General features: G+C 35.3%; 3 protein-coding genes and 1 non-coding gene across 7 annotated transcripts; 1 reads left to right on the forward strand and 3 right to left on the reverse strand.

Annotated features, from left to right (window-relative positions):
* Window positions 1-3,052, forward strand: LOC110636630 (uncharacterized). 4 transcript variants are annotated; one of them, XM_058140893.1, is made up of 6 exons: window positions 1-399; window positions 541-664; window positions 777-965; window positions 1,197-1,323; window positions 2,097-2,356; window positions 2,481-3,052. In XM_058140893.1, the coding sequence occupies exons 2-5, from the start codon at window positions 638-640 to the stop codon at window positions 2,315-2,317; spliced, it is 564 nt and encodes a 187-aa protein (XP_057996876.1). In that variant the 5' UTR covers window positions 1-399; window positions 541-637; the 3' UTR covers window positions 2,318-2,356; window positions 2,481-3,052. The 4 variants fall into 4 exon arrangements, with proteins under 4 accessions (XP_057996876.1, XP_021642116.2, XP_057996873.1 ...); XM_021786424.2 differs by having other exon boundaries at window positions 2,097-2,313; window positions 2,429-3,052; XM_058140890.1 differs by having other exon boundaries at window positions 2,097-2,313.
* Window positions 3,053-3,291: 239 nt separating this feature from the next.
* Window positions 3,292-5,517, reverse strand: LOC110636619 (pyruvate, phosphate dikinase regulatory protein 1, chloroplastic). Its single transcript, XM_021786405.2, has 3 exons — window positions 4,931-5,517; window positions 4,162-4,801; window positions 3,292-3,961 (listed from the first exon to the last, which is right to left on the reverse strand). The coding sequence occupies exons 1-3, from the start codon at window positions 5,423-5,425 to the stop codon at window positions 3,858-3,860; spliced, it is 1,239 nt and encodes a 412-aa protein (XP_021642097.2). The 5' UTR covers window positions 5,426-5,517; the 3' UTR covers window positions 3,292-3,857.
* Window positions 5,518-6,159: 642 nt separating this feature from the next.
* On the reverse strand, window positions 6,160-12,343 carry LOC110636639 (gibberellin 2-beta-dioxygenase 8-like). The gene is made up of 4 exons (XM_058140618.1): window positions 12,307-12,343; window positions 8,961-9,708; window positions 6,791-7,112; window positions 6,160-6,705 (listed from the first exon to the last, which is right to left on the reverse strand). Exons 1-4 carry the CDS (start codon window positions 12,341-12,343, stop codon window positions 6,475-6,477), a joined length of 1,338 nt encoding a protein of 445 aa, XP_057996601.1. The 3' UTR covers window positions 6,160-6,474.
* Window positions 7,583-7,656, reverse strand: TRNAV-CAC (transfer RNA valine (anticodon CAC)). The gene has a single exon. It is a non-coding gene; the product is annotated as a tRNA-Val (tRNA).
* Window positions 12,344-15,645: the final 3,302 nt, after the last annotated feature.

Below are 15,645 nucleotides of genomic sequence, written 5' to 3' on the forward strand. Positions count from 1 at the left end.
ACAACTATCATGTATAAGAAGCCAAGGAGCACCCTTCGTTTCTAATTCCTCTGTTTTTGTAAACGCCATATCACACTCACCCTCACCTTACCTCCTCGCTTCCTTTCTCTTTCTCTTGAGTTTCCAATTGAAAAGAATTAAACATTTCTTCAATTCCTATCCTCAAATAAATTCAACAGAACAGGAAAAAGAAAAGAAAAAAAAAAAAATCCAGCCTCTCTTAACAAGACAAAACAGAGTAGTTAGAAGTCAGGTCATTCACAAACATCTGTTGTAACCAGAAAAGCCATCACTAGTGCTACCCATAATTTCATTTATGGTGGAAGAAGATTCAACACCAACTCATAAGAAAAAACAAAAACCTATCTTGGCTTGCTCTTTCATCTGCTAACTGCTAAGGTTTGTGCTCCTTTTCTTCCCTTTCTTTTTTTTCAATGAATTGACACAGTCGCAGGGGGAGAAAAAGTCTTTGTTTAGCTTCAGTAGCTCTCAGCTCTTAAGCATTGACTCATGAGGGTGACCTTATTTTCTTCCAACCAGACGGTGGAAAAGCGATTGCCCCATTGCGTACGCGATTCGTGGTCATCTACTCATCTATAAACTTTCCGTTTGTTCTTTTCTATTTCCCTAGAAAGTTATGGAAATGGCGGAAAATCCAAAATTGGTGAGCTTCGTTTTTGTAATTTTCTGATTCATCTATACTAATTTCTTTAAAGGAATAACAGTTTCTCTCTCTCTCACTCTCTCTCTCTCTCTCTCTCTCTCTCTCTGATTAGGATTTGGCTTCTTGTCGCTGTAAGGCTGGTGGATTAGAAGAAAACATGGAAACCCAGAAAATCTCTGTTTTGGATCACATAAATAGATTTCAATACACGACGGAGAAATCTGATAGCTTTGTTATGGATATGGAAAGCTTCTCCCATGTCAGCAACAATAAAGATATCAATCCAAATTCAAGAATCACAGTGAGTTTAATCCCTCTTTCAAATTTTCAATCTTTGTTTTCTTTTTTTTTCCTCTCTTGGATAATTTCTCTTTTGCTTCATTCAAGAACACGCAAACGTGCTTCTTTAAACATTTTGTATTAGTCATGTGTTTATATATTTTTTTTGTCCGAGTCATGTGTTTATAAAATGGTGATTAAAGGGTGTTCTTTAGTCTCGATGTGCTATTTTTGTTTTAATGAATAAAAATAGTTACAGAGAAGCCATTCCAGAAAAGGATCTCTACGCGGTGGCAGTGGCGGAGGTTGCATCGAGAAGAATATTAATTCTGATCCTCATGACAGAAACACTATTGCTGCTTCCTCCTCCTCACCCAGAGGTGCTTTTTTATTTTTTATTTTTTTTAAGCAATTGATATCATCACTCTTCTTCCATTTAAGTGAATCTTCCAGGAAGAGAAGAGAGAGAGAGAGAGAGAGAGAGAGAGAGTGATGCATATTGAAAATACTAGTAAACAATGGTGAATGAATGAAGAATGTCCTTTTCTTGATATTTTGTCTCACTTAAAAGAGTAAAGTACAATTTTTTTTCATCACCAACCCTTGCTGGCTGGTGCCAATTGTTATGCGACAACTCAACAATGTTCGCACATTCCTACGGCTATCTTATTATTGTTTTATAATTCCTTGGAAAAACCATAATTATATATGTTACTATCTTCTAACAAGAATTTTAGAGGATGAAATTTCGAAAATAATCATCTCAGGATTAAGGATTTTCAAAATAAAATTTTTATATTTAGAAAGAAGTTAAACAGGGAAGTTGGAATATTAGTTTTCGTATTAATGATACCAAAGCAAACCATTTTACACTTCCCATCTTGGGGACCAATGGTAGTTACAGTTCTGAGAGTGAAATGGTACTAAACCGCTGGGTCAACTTTGGAGAACACAGAAACCTAAGGCTTAATTAACGTTACAGAGGTTACAGAATATGATTCATTTTGTTGGTGTACCTTAGTTGAAGGCATGTGCAATTGCATTATTAGAAAATTAATGGTGTAATGCTAGTTAGCTGAAAACATATAGTTCCGGCGTATTATATTATTATTATTATTATTATGATCATTAATCTGCAGCTTCTTTCAACTAGGGCCTAGCATGTCTGAAAAAGCCTCGTTGGTGGCGGTTGGGACCACTGATCATTCTAGCAACTCACAAGTTCATCACCAGATCACCATTACTACTACAACTGGCAATCTGAATGCCTCCACAGAAAGCAGATGCACCATCAGGAGAAACAGTTTCAAACGTTCTCCTTCTTCATGGGCAATTGATCCCAAAAGAATTCTTTTCTTTTTTGCCACCTTGTAAGTTCATATTAGTTAAGGGGAATGTATAAAGGTTCATGAGGTGAGGCTCTGCTATTAATTACAAGATAATGGTTACTGGAAGTGCTAAAATATATTATATTGTATGTGACAGATCAAGCATGGGAACAATGTTGCTAATATACTTCACTCTTTCTGTGGGCAAGCTTGGTGCAGATGACAGTGCCCTCGATTGATACCAGCAAGCCAGCCTGTAGTATACCTTATCAGATAAAGAAAATAACCATTGCTTACCTTTCAGAGCAGAGTGTGATCAGATGTGGTGAAAGTCCTTTTTTTTTTCAAGGATAGGCTTCTTCTGATGAAAAATTTCAGAGAAAAATTCAGAATATGGACAATTAAGAAGATGGGAAAAAGCTAACCGACCATCCACTATCGATGCTTCAACTATGGAGTGCTTAAATGTTCCAGGGAAATATTATAAAATTTAGAGTTGTAGACAAGAACAAAGACCGATGAGACAAAGAAAAGGAACCTTTTTTGAAATTTATGGCAGAAGAAACATGGTGCTTCCGACCGATCGTATAGATCTTAGTGGAGGACTAGATAGTCCCTTTCTTTTTGAAAATGGCTTTCACTTTCTTTCTTCTCTGCATGTTTATTTTTTATTACATTCCCATCCATGCCTTGCATTTATGTAGTTAGGCCCTTTGAATAGACTTTAATGGCTTTCTTGCTAGTTAGACAAATACGAGGATAATGCTACTATATTCACGCACGCAAAGCATGCGCTCTTCTACCTTTCACCTTTACTTTACAAAAATAAATACTCAATTCAATTAAGTCATTATTTCAAAAATTTAAGATTGACTATATGGATTCGCTTTCTACATTCTGAACGATTTTGGGTTAAATCCTCAGAAATGTGTAATGTTTCTACGTCATGTTGTACTAACTTTACAAAAATAAATAAATAAATAAAATAAAAGAAAGAAAGAAACAAGAAAAGAAAGAAAATGCAGGAAGATCTTCCAAGTTTCAGCATAGAAAGCAAACACACGCTGAATAATTGATTAGGGACAAGGCAGAAAAATTTCATAAAATAAAAAATGAAACTTCGATATCTGAAGCAAAGACTAAGCAAGTACACAGGCTCTTCCGGCAATCAACAGGCAAGGCTATAGTGATGATGCACCTTTCATGGATGCAATTAATATTTGCCTTGATCAAAGCTGTTTTTCTTGGATAATTTTCTGAATCATCTCATTACACGCAACTCCAATGTATCGAAGTTCATTACAGATTAACATGTCATTAAGTAATTCATGTATCCAGTTGAATCCAAAAGAAAGACCTGTCTTCAGCAGAGGCACTGTATGGCTGTTTACATTGATTTATAATATGGCTAATAAGGAGGAGAATTATTGTAGGAATATGATATTTACATTATAAACATTAAGCAGAAGAGCTGTACCCTCTTCCTGCACTGTATTCCTTGATTATTAACAATTTGAGGTAGGTCCAATAACAGCTTCCTCTTACACTGTTTCAGCAAGTCATCCCTGAACACCTGACTTCCCATACTAGTAAAGTTTGGAGATTCGCGGCATTGAACATTTGTGCTTTCGATCATGATAAAGCCTTAATATAACTGCTGCAGTTTCTTCTATTGCTTTCCCTGTCACTTCTGCATATGACAAACAAATAACAGTATGACCAAGATTCAGTCAATTGCACATCACTTCCCATATTATATCTTTCTTTTTCCCCATTCCCAAAACTTTTTGGTAGGATGTCAATGTCTATATTAAACATTTTAGATAGTAGACAAGCCATTGCTACATAATACAAAGGCAATAGAAAACATTTGAAATTGAAGCACATTACCGATTACTGGCCAGACAGGATTTTGTGCAAAAACCCTGCAAGCACATTCCAACTCCTCTCTCACATAGTCCATCTCAGAATAATTACTCCTCACTTCTTGGCTGAACCCAAGACTTCTAGCTCTTGCTTTTCTGATCGCCTGTAAAACCACAGGATTAATGGTAAGACCAAAAACCTTCTCTGAGTCAACCTCAAAGAGGCTCTTTGGCAATTCTACACCCATCACAATAGGCACATTTGCCACTTTGTATCCTTTCTGAGCTAGGTAAATTGACAACGGTGTCTTTCCAGTACGAGAAACACCAGCAAGAACAATGTCAGCCTTGTACAAGTTCTGGGGCAGGGCACCGTCATCTTGCTTGATGGTGAATTCAATGGCTTCAATACGTCGAAAGTATTCATCAGAAAGGGGAAAGTTCCTGCCAGGAGCTCCACGGGGTAGACCAGAGGGCGAGACGCCCAGATGAGAAGCAACTGCCTCTGTTATTGGACCCAGTATGTCATTAGATGGTATTCCCCATAACTTGCAGGCTTGTCTAGCTGATTCAGCCATGGAAGGATCAGCTAGAGTGTAGACTACCATTGCACCTTCTTTAGCTGCTTGTTTTATTATCTCCATTAAGCTTTCTATATCATCTATCTAACAAACGCACATAATACAGCATCACTGCAACTCAATTAGGCAGGATTCATAAGAAATAACTCCCTAATAGCAATGCAACTATCAAGAAAACAATAAGAGTAAAGAAAGGACGGAAACCATAATTACCCCTGAAAACAGATGAGTATTTACAGGACAACCACGATCGACCAAGCAGTGCTCGAACTGCCCCAAGGCAGCGTTAACGGAGTGCTCCACCGTCCATCCAGTGCCGTCAGAAACCATGTAAATGGACTTCCCACCAGTGACCTCCAACTCCACGGCTTCATCATCTCTGTTGCCTGATGTTACAGAGCTATATTCGTTCACTTCGCTTTCTTTGGGTTGTTGAGATGGGAGCTTGAGCTCTGCAACCTGGGTCCGAAGACCCAAGCGGTCCAATTTACGGCCAGAGCGGACTGTTCGAGCCCTGGACCAACGGTTGAGCTGAGAGCTGCCCTTGAGCTTCCGAGGCTGAGGCTCGGGGTCTGATGCGGAAAGGGCTTGGGGGGTGGTGGTGGTGGGTAGAGGGAGAGATTTGAGATTAGGGTGAGGTTGATTTAGGGAAGAGGGTGGTGGCGTTGGACGGAGGCTCGGGGACTTCAAGGTGGAGAAAGAAATCATCTTTGCTCGTGCGTCATCCTCCTCTACGAATTGGATTGTGATGGTGAAGACTGAAACCGTTTCAAGTTTCCGAGATACCGAAACGGCGAAACGTAAATGCCCTGCTAGCTTAAAACATTGCAGCTTACGAATCTTGGGCTGGGCTGCGGCCTAATTTAACCCCAAATCTAAGAGTTTGGACTTTTGGACCACATTTCTCATTTTTTACGGTTTTTTTAATTTTTTTTTTCAATCAATGTGTCCATCTAATATGAAGTGATCTCATATAAAAATAGATTAAAAATAATTAAATTAAATATTGATGTCAAAGTTTATATAAAATTAATGAAAAAATAATAATAATATAGAGAAATTGAAAAAATCCTCTACTTTTTTTTTTCAATTTTTTATCTCACCCTAATTAATCCTCGTTGAAATTTCTTACCCATAACAAGAATTTTTTGATATTGAAACATATATATATATATATATGATTTTTTTTTTGGGTGGGGTTGGGCTAGCACTTGTGAAACACAATTTTTTTTAAATAAAAGCTATCAATAAATCAAATAAAAATTAATAAATTATAAAACGAAAGCTAATTATCTTAATTTCACTTAAATTTTCTTTTGATATTTTAAAATTTTTATCAACTATATATTTAAAAAGAGAAAAAAAAGAGTAAAAATTTAATTACTTGCTAGAATCCCACTGGTCTAGTAGATATCTAACAAGTGATAACGAATCGAGCAGTGCAATCAAACAGTATTATCATCCCCACCCCCATTGGCCATTAATTGCCAAAGATACCTTCTGATCTTCTATAAACTACGATTAATTTGGTTAAATCACTGCTTAATTATCAAAAAAACGTAATTAAATCACTGACTGATCTATCATCTAAGTTAAAAGAGTTTTCTAATATACTGGAAACTGCTATTTTTACTATTTCATTCTCCAAATGAACAAAGACTATAATATATATAAAAAAAAAAAAAAAAAAAAAAAAAAAAAAAAACAGAAACCTAGTTTAGTTTATCCATATAGCAAAAATGGCGTAGCAGTGAAAATTATAAAACAAATCTAGGGAGGCCTACTTTGCGCCCTAATAGTTGGACATCCTTCTGCACCTGCTCTCTGTACTCTTTAAAGCTAAACTTCTCATAAACTGAAGGCTCGCACCCACTTTCTATCTCTGTATCATAAGATGGGCAGAAGAAATATGCTGTTGAAAATCTTTCCACTCGAGGATTCGTCACAACTCGATGTTGAACGCTCTTATAAACATCGTTGCTCCATGCCTACTTCACATTTACATATACAAAGGATCAAGACTAAAGAACCTCCATAAAAAATTTCAGTTTTCTTTTTTTTAGATAGATTTACCTGAAACAAGTCCCCGACATTTATTATTAGAGCTTCAGGATTAGGTTTAACAGCGAACCATTTCCCATCTTTAATTAATTGCAATCCTCCAACTTGATCTTGATGCAGAATTGTGAGGAAGTCGCTATCAGTGTGTGGTATGAGACCAAATACTTCTGCAGGGATTGGACATGGAGGGTATCGATTCAGTCGAAGATAGCAAGTGCTTGGCACACAATTTTCTTGAAAGAAAGTTGATTTGCGGCCCAATTTATCTGCCAAAATTTCAGCTAATTTTTGTGCTAGACTGGCAACTCTCGTAGCAAACTGTTCGATTGTTGAACTGGAAATGTCCATAATTAACAATAATTAATCCATTAAACACTTGAAATTGGCAATTGAAATATATATATATATATATATATATATATATATATATATATCAATCTCTAATGTCCCAACTATAGGGAGGGCATGGCATGCATGTAGGTTAATCTGAGGCCACACACCAAGATAGAGTTGCAGAGAAGTACTGGCTAAGCCTTAAAGTTCATACAATTAAAAGCAGTATATAGAATCTGATCGAGGAAAATACCAGACCATGCATGCAAAATTACACGTACATGAACTGATTTGGTAAAAGTTTTTGCAGCACTAGGTAGGTTAATTAATTTCTGTATCCAAGGCTGTGGTTTTGTGCAGGGAAAATTGTTCAAACACACATGAGACTAGGAGATAAAGAAGGGAAGCAGCTTTCAGGGCGTGGCTCCTAAAGCACCGTGAAGTATGCACTTTTTTCAAAAAATGTACAAATGTCTGAGCCCGGGTTCGAACCGGGGACCTCTAGTGTGTGAGACTAGCGTGATAACCAACTACACCACCCAGACCACTTGATTTATAAAAACCAGCATTATTTTGGTTAATTTGTTGTGTCTTGCGCGAGAAACAATGCGTCTGTCTTTAGTCATTTTAGCGTGAGAATTTCCCCTTAATCTTTGTAAATTGCCTTTAGTTAAGCATTAATGGTGGTTTAAAAGTAGATAGATAAATAGTATTACATGGTATTCTTTCCCTTTTTACTTAAATCAAATTGACAGATTAAGCCTGATTTGACAAGACAAATATCAAATGGCTTCTTGTGTTCAGCAAATGAATTTTGCCACTTAATGGATTCCTCAATTTCTGTTGTTTCTTTCAAATTGAAAAGAAGGATGATTTGAAACTTCTACTACTTGCATCTAATATGTTTTCTCCTAACATTCCATTAGTAATTATATATAAAGTTCGTTGGTACTAAGTCAAATTAAATAATTAATATAAAATTTATATCTAATTAATAGATAGATTTCATTTTACTATTTGCGTATATATATAATATTCATTTGGGGTCCACTTAGATAAATGAAATTAGAATCTAAAATTTATCAATTTTGATTGAATTGTTAGCTTAAATACAATAAACATCATGAATTAATTAAAAATATAAATTTATAAATCAACATTATTTTCCTTACGCGAGCTAATATAGCCATATATACATGTATATAATTTCTCTCATACCATTAATTATAGAATGGAATGGCGTCAGTATGGGTATAATTCAGTGATGATGATAATGAGTAGAGTACTCACGAAAATTACTCTATTTGAACTTGAATCCGTCACAAATCCAATTAAAATTTATTCTCAACTATCTGATCTCATCCTAAATCCAATTGTTATTAGCCAAAAAATACCTGAACTCATTTAATTTTATATATTTTAATTAATAATTTATATAAAAAATTATTTTTATTAGTAATTTATATTTTAAAAATTTAATAATTTCATAAAATATTTCAATTTTATTTTATATAGAATAAAATATATAAAATTTTATAAATATTATTATAAAAAATATATATTTTTTATTTAATTAAATATTTATATAAAACCCGAACACGACTCGAATCCATCACGAGTATTAAAACTTAAATCCGAATCCATCCCAAATCCGATTATATATTACCCAAATCTATCCTATTAAAATTCTGTTGGATTCGGTACCCATAAATTAAAACTCGACCCGTTGCCATCCTAGACCATGGCACTCTTATAATAACTTAAGAGTTGAGGTTTCGAATCTACCAAATTACCAAATAGAGGTAAAGGATTAAAAAGAAATGTTTAAAAAGACAGGAAATGAAATTACCTGAGACTAGTGAATCCATTGGAAGCAGAAATATCAGTCATGGGAATGTGAAAAGCTTCGGACCATGACAATTGACTGAGGCAAGTAGCTGTAGGAGTCCCCCAGCGATAGGTTCCAGAAGAGAAATTCAAGAACTTGTCTTCTTTGCTCTTTTTATCGAAAGGTTGTTTAAAAAGCTTCACTTGTTCTCTTCTCATATTCTCCAAAATCTCACGTGAAATCCCATGATTCACAACCTGAAAGAATCCCCACTCCTGTGAAGCCCTAGCTATCTCTTGCTCGCACTTGTCTTTCTCATCAGATTCATCTAGGCTTAAACGACCAAGGTCAATAAAAGGAAGCTCACATTCGTCAACCAAACTAGTCTTGGTTTCTGATTCATCGACGATGGTGTTTTCTAGAAGGGTCTTGTAGATCTCACGGAAAGGTGGGTCCATGTCCAGGCTTACAGGCTGCTGAATGGAGATGAGAAGAGAGAAAGATGTTAAAAGGGATAAATAAAGAGCAGAGAAGGGGTTTAAAAAGAAAAGAAAATCCTTAGTGGGTATTTTTGGAAGGGAAAGGACAAAGAAGAAAATGCTGCAATAGCAAACTATTTTGATGTTTACCTTTTCTATTTTGGTTTTGCTTCCTTCGTCTTCGATGAAAACGCTACGGCGTTTTCTTTCACGTTTTGGACATTGGAGTAAAAGTTGATTGCCTGTCTTTTTGTTCAAAGAGTAGAGAATGTCTTCTCCCTTTTTCTCTCCTTAATTTCGTTTTGGTAGTTGTTGTTTTTCTTGTTATACTATGGAAATATCTTTAAAATGAAATCACAGCTTGTTAGGAAACTAAGAGCATCAAAATCTGCTTTGTTAATGCTGCCCTAAGTTAATTGCTGCACTTAATTAACACTAGTATATATTGTGAACAATTCTAAGTTCCTCTAAATAAAATCTAATAAACGACGACAGAACCTTCATATGGAAGACCCATTCCTTTTGTTTTTAACAGAGAGAGCATCTTCGCATGGTAATCAAAACAATTAATTTAATGAGTTAATTTAATAAGTTGAGCAAATCCATGGGGATATATATAGTCATTATGTAATTATGGGACTCTTAATGTCAACTTATCGATCATGCTTTGATTGGAATATGACTGTTGATGAAGAAATTCGCATCACAATTATCGTCATAATTAAAGTTGATGGTATAATTCTCTTCTTTTTGCCTTCTTTTGTATATGGGATCATTCAATTGCTACTTAAAATCAAATTCTCTTGTTAACAACCTATTTAGTATTTTAGCATTTTCAAACACATGCAATATTTCATATAAAATATATATGAATTCATAAATTTTTATTCGATAAATTGATATTATCTTTAAAATTATAAAATTGATATTCAATTTTTTTTTTCTTTTATAATTGGTTCCCATTGAAATTTAATCTCAAGATCTTATAAGTTTGAAGACAACTTCAATACTACTTAATTAAAACTCATCGGTGAAATTTTAAACTTTAATATATGAATTTAATTACTAAAAAATATATAATATAGAGGAAGGGGGAGGGGGGACAGTTTTGAATTGTCTCATGTATTGTCCAAACATATGGCCAACATGAACTTGTCCCACTGAAATCATTTGGTCTCCTGATGTTTGCAAAAGCCAAAACCATTTCGTTCTACTTCTGAGGTCTTGAAATTAATAGCAGAACAAAACAAGACTGTGTTCTTTGCATCAGCACTGCTAGCATATGCATGATAATAGACCACCCACCCAATCTTAATCAATTAGTATCTAATTTCCACTAGCAGAGAAAATATTAAAATCTTCCAACTGAAATCAACTTATTAAGTCGACCAAAATTAATTACAAGAAAACAGATTAAGAAAAGGGTATAACTTCAACCAGAAGGAAACAAAGTAATATTTATCTTAGAAATTATTCCATGGAAACCGGAGCAAAATTTCATATATGTGAGACTTAGATATGTTAATAAAGAAAATATGAGAAAAAAAAGGGGCCAAGGCCATACCTATAAAATGGAAGAAAATGCAGGGAGCATATTCTTAAAAAAAAAAAAAAAGTACAGGGAGCAAAATATACAAGCTACAGTCAATGTATTGGAGAGGAAAAAAAAATCAAGAACAGATAATATGAATGTATGGGATGGGACATATGTTCGCATATGGTCACTTTAATTAACCATGATCTATATGCATCCACATGCATTTTCTTACCTGGTTTTTATTGGCCCTGAGCTTATATTCCACCATTTATGCTTTTCTTTTGAACGTGGGCTCGCAGCTATATGTATATGTAGATCTTTTCGTGGTGGGTTTCACTTCTGCATTAATTCTCAAGAAAATTAAGCGAAAATCAATTAATATTTATTTTCCCTAAAAAAATGAAATTAAAACATGGTTATTGTAATTGATATGGCACTTCACTTTGGAGGTGACAGAGCTTATAGATATTTTATACATAATTAACTGAATGAAACATAATTAAAAGATAATTGTTTGCATAGCGATGCACGGAAATGTCATGTTGAAAGCTATATATATATATATATTGAAAGCTATATATGGTGGGAGAGAAACAAAAGCATGAAAACGAATGAAAAGATTAGGACATGGGAAATGCAATAATGACCCAACTTGCACACCAAAATTACTATCGGCCTAAAATAGGAAAGAAGAAAAAAGCTTTCCAAATGAGGAAGGGTTTCAAAGCAGCAAATTAAAATATTATACAACTGTAATGCAAATGCAGAAGAGCAGAGCAGCATACATGGAGAATAAATTGTGAAGAAAATATAATTATCGTTACTTACATGAATGAGAGAGAGAGAGGGCAACTGAGAGAGAGAGAGAGAGAGAGAGAGAGAGAGAGAGGATTCTTGTATTGTCAAGTCTGGAGAGAAGATACTTTTATAGGTAAAAAAAGAAAGCAATCCCATCAATAATTATTATGATGAGTAATAATGTAAGGGACTAAGGGAAAGGATAATGAGGAAGGAGTTTCTAATTAAGAGAAGAGCACACGTACTTCTAGTGAAAGATCAACCCGTTTTACTTTCTTTAAGCATATTAATTAGACAAAGATCATCATTCAAAGATAATGAATGATCTCCGGACTTGGAAGTATGAGAACCAAATGATATTTGTATTGAACAAAAGAATTTTGGGTACCAATGAGCTTTTTAAGTGGGCGAAATTGAAATTCTCTCGTAAGATTTAAATGAATGGTAAGAATTTGGGTAAAATTAATAAAAGACTGGTTCAATACACACCAATTGGTATCAACGTGTCACTGTGAAATGAAATCTGAGAAACAAGGCACATGATTAGTACTACCCCCAGCCGCATTAAGAACTGTAACTGCTGAATCCATGTCGGCACATACGTGGCAGCAACTAGAGTCCTATGCATGCTAAATTTTTACGTCAAAGATTTGTCATTGTTGACCTTAAAGGGCAATTAAGGGGGGGAATGCATGTGCATTGAGGAGAAAGGACACGGGTATCATCATTCTAAGGATATAATATCTTCTTTACTCCCTTTTCATCGACAACGAAAAATCCTCCGTTTTTTCATATAACGCACAACTTTTTCAATTAGGCAACATGGCCTTCTGGCAATGTCTATATATTAGTACTTTTTAGAACAAACAATAATAACAGCAATCATATAATTACTAAGCAGGTTTTTTTTTTTAAATAGATAATTTATTAGAGAACAGACTTAAGATATAACTCTAAGTTCATTATAAGAGAAATATGATAACATCAATACAAATTTAAAAAAAAAAAAAAAAAACCCAAGCCCCAGCTATAATATATTTTCAAAATTATTGGCCAAAGCTTATTAAAAAAAAAAAAAAACCTTATGTAGATATGAACCGACAAGTTCAAAGGACTTTACACCGTTGTAACGCCAACTTTAAGCAGGTTTTGTTTTTTTTTTTTAATGTGCAAACACACTACTTGATAAAATTATAATAATTTTATCAAATCATGTTAATCTATATAATCTCACTCGTGTTGTAACATCCAGGAAAAGAAAAAAAAAAAAATTGAATGATGGGATTTGGCGTGTGACAATGGGTTTCCCACTGTCACAGCAGCCTTTTTAATTAAAAAAAAAAATATTCAAAAACAGGAGGAGGAACCCCCCCCCCCCCATTCTCCCTTCTCTTCTCTTCTCCCCCTCTTCTTCTTCTTCCTTTCTCCGGTGACCGGCCGGCGACCTCCGAAGCGGCTCCCCACCGGCCGGCGACCCTCCGGCGACCGCCAGACCACCAGAAATGGCGGCAAGAGAGGGAGAAAAGAGAGAAAACGCGCGCACAGTGGGCAGCGACTTTTCGGCGAGATTCCGGCTTCGTCCGACGTCCGATCGAGGCGATTCCGGTGGCGTTGGAAAGCTTGTTCCGAAAGCTTTCTTTTGACACCAATTTTAAAGCAAATGGAGGTCGGATGAGTGAGATATGGAGGAAAGAAGTTTCGGGTTTTTCAAGCTTTTTCATCAGATCTACGACGATCCGACCGTTGGATCGACGATCCGAGACCACATATGGACTAAGGAAGAGGAGAGGAACATGGTGGTATGATCAGATCCGCCAAATGTCGCCGACGATCGGCAGCCAGCCACCGTGCGCGGTGGTTCCGGCGGTGGCTCCGGTGGGCTATGGAGATAATTCAACTTTCAGAGGCTTCCTCGTAAATTTTTGAAATTTTTGAGACACAGATAATCTTCGGGTAAGACTATTTACATTATTTCGCTGTCTGTGGAGCATAAATACAGTGTTTCTTAAACAGGAAAAATTGGAGAAAAATTCTAAGAAAAATATATGATGAAAGTAAAATTATTTGGAGATATTCTATGGTGTTAGTTGAATTTTTGAGTGATTGTAGAATATTTTTGAGAAATATGGATGGATTTTAGTTAGATTTTTAGCATATGGGCATATAAGATTATTTGAAATTAAGATGTTTAAATTTTATATGATTGATTGAAGCTTGAGGATGGAGGTTTAAATATGTGAATATTAAATTGGGTTGAATTAAGGATATGTTAGTTGTTGAAAACTTAGGAAATTGAGTAAAATTCTTGAATAAAATATTCATGGGTGATTAGAAAATTACAATTCATTTTGCAATAGCCTTATAATATTATTAAGGACCGCGGGGCAAAATTTTAGAATTTTTAGAGCTTGTTTGAGTGGATTTTTGAAAAATGTCAATTATAGGGACTAAAACGTAATTTTTAAGATTTTGAGTATTGTCTGATTTGGAGGGCCCAGGAGGGGCCATGTGATATTGATGAGATGTGATTGTGGAAATTGAGAATTTAGAAGTGTTATTTGAGCCTTTTTGCAGGTTGGGTAGGTTCCAGGTATAGGGGAAATTCTGCCGGATTTCCGGCATGAATTAGGTTGTCTATTGTCTCTTTAGAGTTTTGTCTTAACTTAGTACTAATAAATTTATAATTTAATTATTAGGTGATCGAGGTCAGCTATTTTCCTGCATCCAGCAGCCACAATAGTCATCGATTATCTTGTGAGTAAAATATTAATTTTAATTGTAATTTCAATATTATTATATGTTCAAGCATGCCCATGCATCACTTATATGCATATATCTATGTAGATAAACTTTAGGCACGATTTATGTTGCATTCATAACTGTGAAAGTGCCATATATGTTGTTGTGGTAATTTGGAGCAGTGTGCGTGCGTTGGCGTGCGTGTGATGTAGTGTGGACTATGGATAGGACGGGTAGTCACGGCTTGAGTTCTTCGCTGGGACCCGATCCTTCGGGGGGTAGTCACGGCTTGAGTTCTTCGCTGGGACCCCCGATTTGGTTTATTAAGCGAAAGTCCGGCTTGAGTTCTTCGCTGGCACCAAGTTGGATTTAAGAGAGCAGCTGTATAGGGGATCAGCTCCCATATATTATGATTGATATTACAGGGTGTGTGAGTGCTCAAAATTACCTTTTTGATGTTATGATGTGCAATTGTTGTTGATGTTGCATTTCACTCTACAGGGTGCATTAGCTTTAGATAGTTATAGAGATTATGGTTAAAATTGATATTTTACTCTCTGAATCGAACGCTCACTCCTGTTCAACATATTTTTTTTCCAGGCTACAGGAGGAAACATTTTTTTGAATAACCTGTTCCTTTTCTCTCAGGTTATGAAAATATTACTTAATTGTATTATTATTCTCTAAATTTGTAATTTAGGACTCCGCATGTGCTAGTAGTAGCATTAAGCCTGTCAGAGACTGTATGAATTCAAGTTTTCGTATTAATAAATGAAAAGAAAAAAATTTTTATGAGTTTTAAATGGTTATAAATGAGGTAACAGGGTTGAGCTGGGCTCCCCAAATTTTTGTTTCTGATAATTTTTGGGCTAAGTTGGCCCGAAATATGAGTATAACAGTTTAATTTAAATTATTTTATGTGCATATTGGGCCTAAATTATGGGCCTGGTTATGAATTTGAGGAATAGTTAGGCTTACTACGGGTCTCGGGGGCTTTAAACTGGCCCAGGTCCTAGTGCCGGTCTGGCCCAATGTGGAACGAACAACTTAAGAAAATACCCACTTGGCCTAGAACTAAGATTTATTTTTTGTTTCCTTTCAAATCTACAATCAAACACACCGCACTCTAAGTAGGTTGGATGGTGTAAGTTTG

The sequence above is a fragment of the Hevea brasiliensis genome, chromosome 18 (assembly GCF_030052815.1).
Source record: "Hevea brasiliensis isolate MT/VB/25A 57/8 chromosome 18, ASM3005281v1, whole genome shotgun sequence".
NCBI lineage: Eukaryota > Viridiplantae > Streptophyta > Magnoliopsida > Malpighiales > Euphorbiaceae > Hevea > Hevea brasiliensis.

Excerpts from the sequence above, each read along its gene's own strand:
- LOC110636630 (XM_058140890.1), top strand. The coding sequence starts at position 638 with ATGGAAATGGCGGAAAATCCAAAATTG. Across the intron at positions 665-776 it reads TGGCGGAAAATCCAAAATTG|GATTTGGCTTCTTGTCGCTG; the intron begins GTGAGCTTCGTT and ends CTCTCTGATTAG. Across the intron at positions 966-1,196 it reads ATCCAAATTCAAGAATCACA|TTACAGAGAAGCCATTCCAG; the intron begins GTGAGTTTAATC and ends GAATAAAAATAG.
- LOC110636619 (XM_021786405.2), bottom strand. The coding sequence starts at position 5,425 with ATGATTTCTTTCTCCACCTTGAAGTCCCCGAGCCTCCGTCCAACGCCA. Across the intron at positions 4,802-4,930 it reads ATACTCATCTGTTTTCAGGG|ATAGATGATATAGAAAGCTT; the intron begins GTAATTATGGTT and ends TGCGTTTGTTAG. Across the intron at positions 3,962-4,161 it reads TCCTGTCTGGCCAGTAATCG|AAGTGACAGGGAAAGCAATA; the intron begins GTAATGTGCTTC and ends TGTCATATGCAG.
- LOC110636639 (XM_058140618.1), bottom strand. The coding sequence starts at position 12,343 with ATGGATTCAGCAGTTACAGTTCTTAATGCGGCTGGGG. Across the intron at positions 9,709-12,306 it reads AGTTCTTAATGCGGCTGGGG|GAGAGAAAAAGGGAGAAGAC; the intron begins GTAGTACTAATC and ends AACGAAATTAAG. Across the intron at positions 6,706-6,790 it reads ATGTCGGGGACTTGTTTCAG|GCATGGAGCAACGATGTTTA; the intron begins GTAAATCTATCT and ends AATGTGAAGTAG.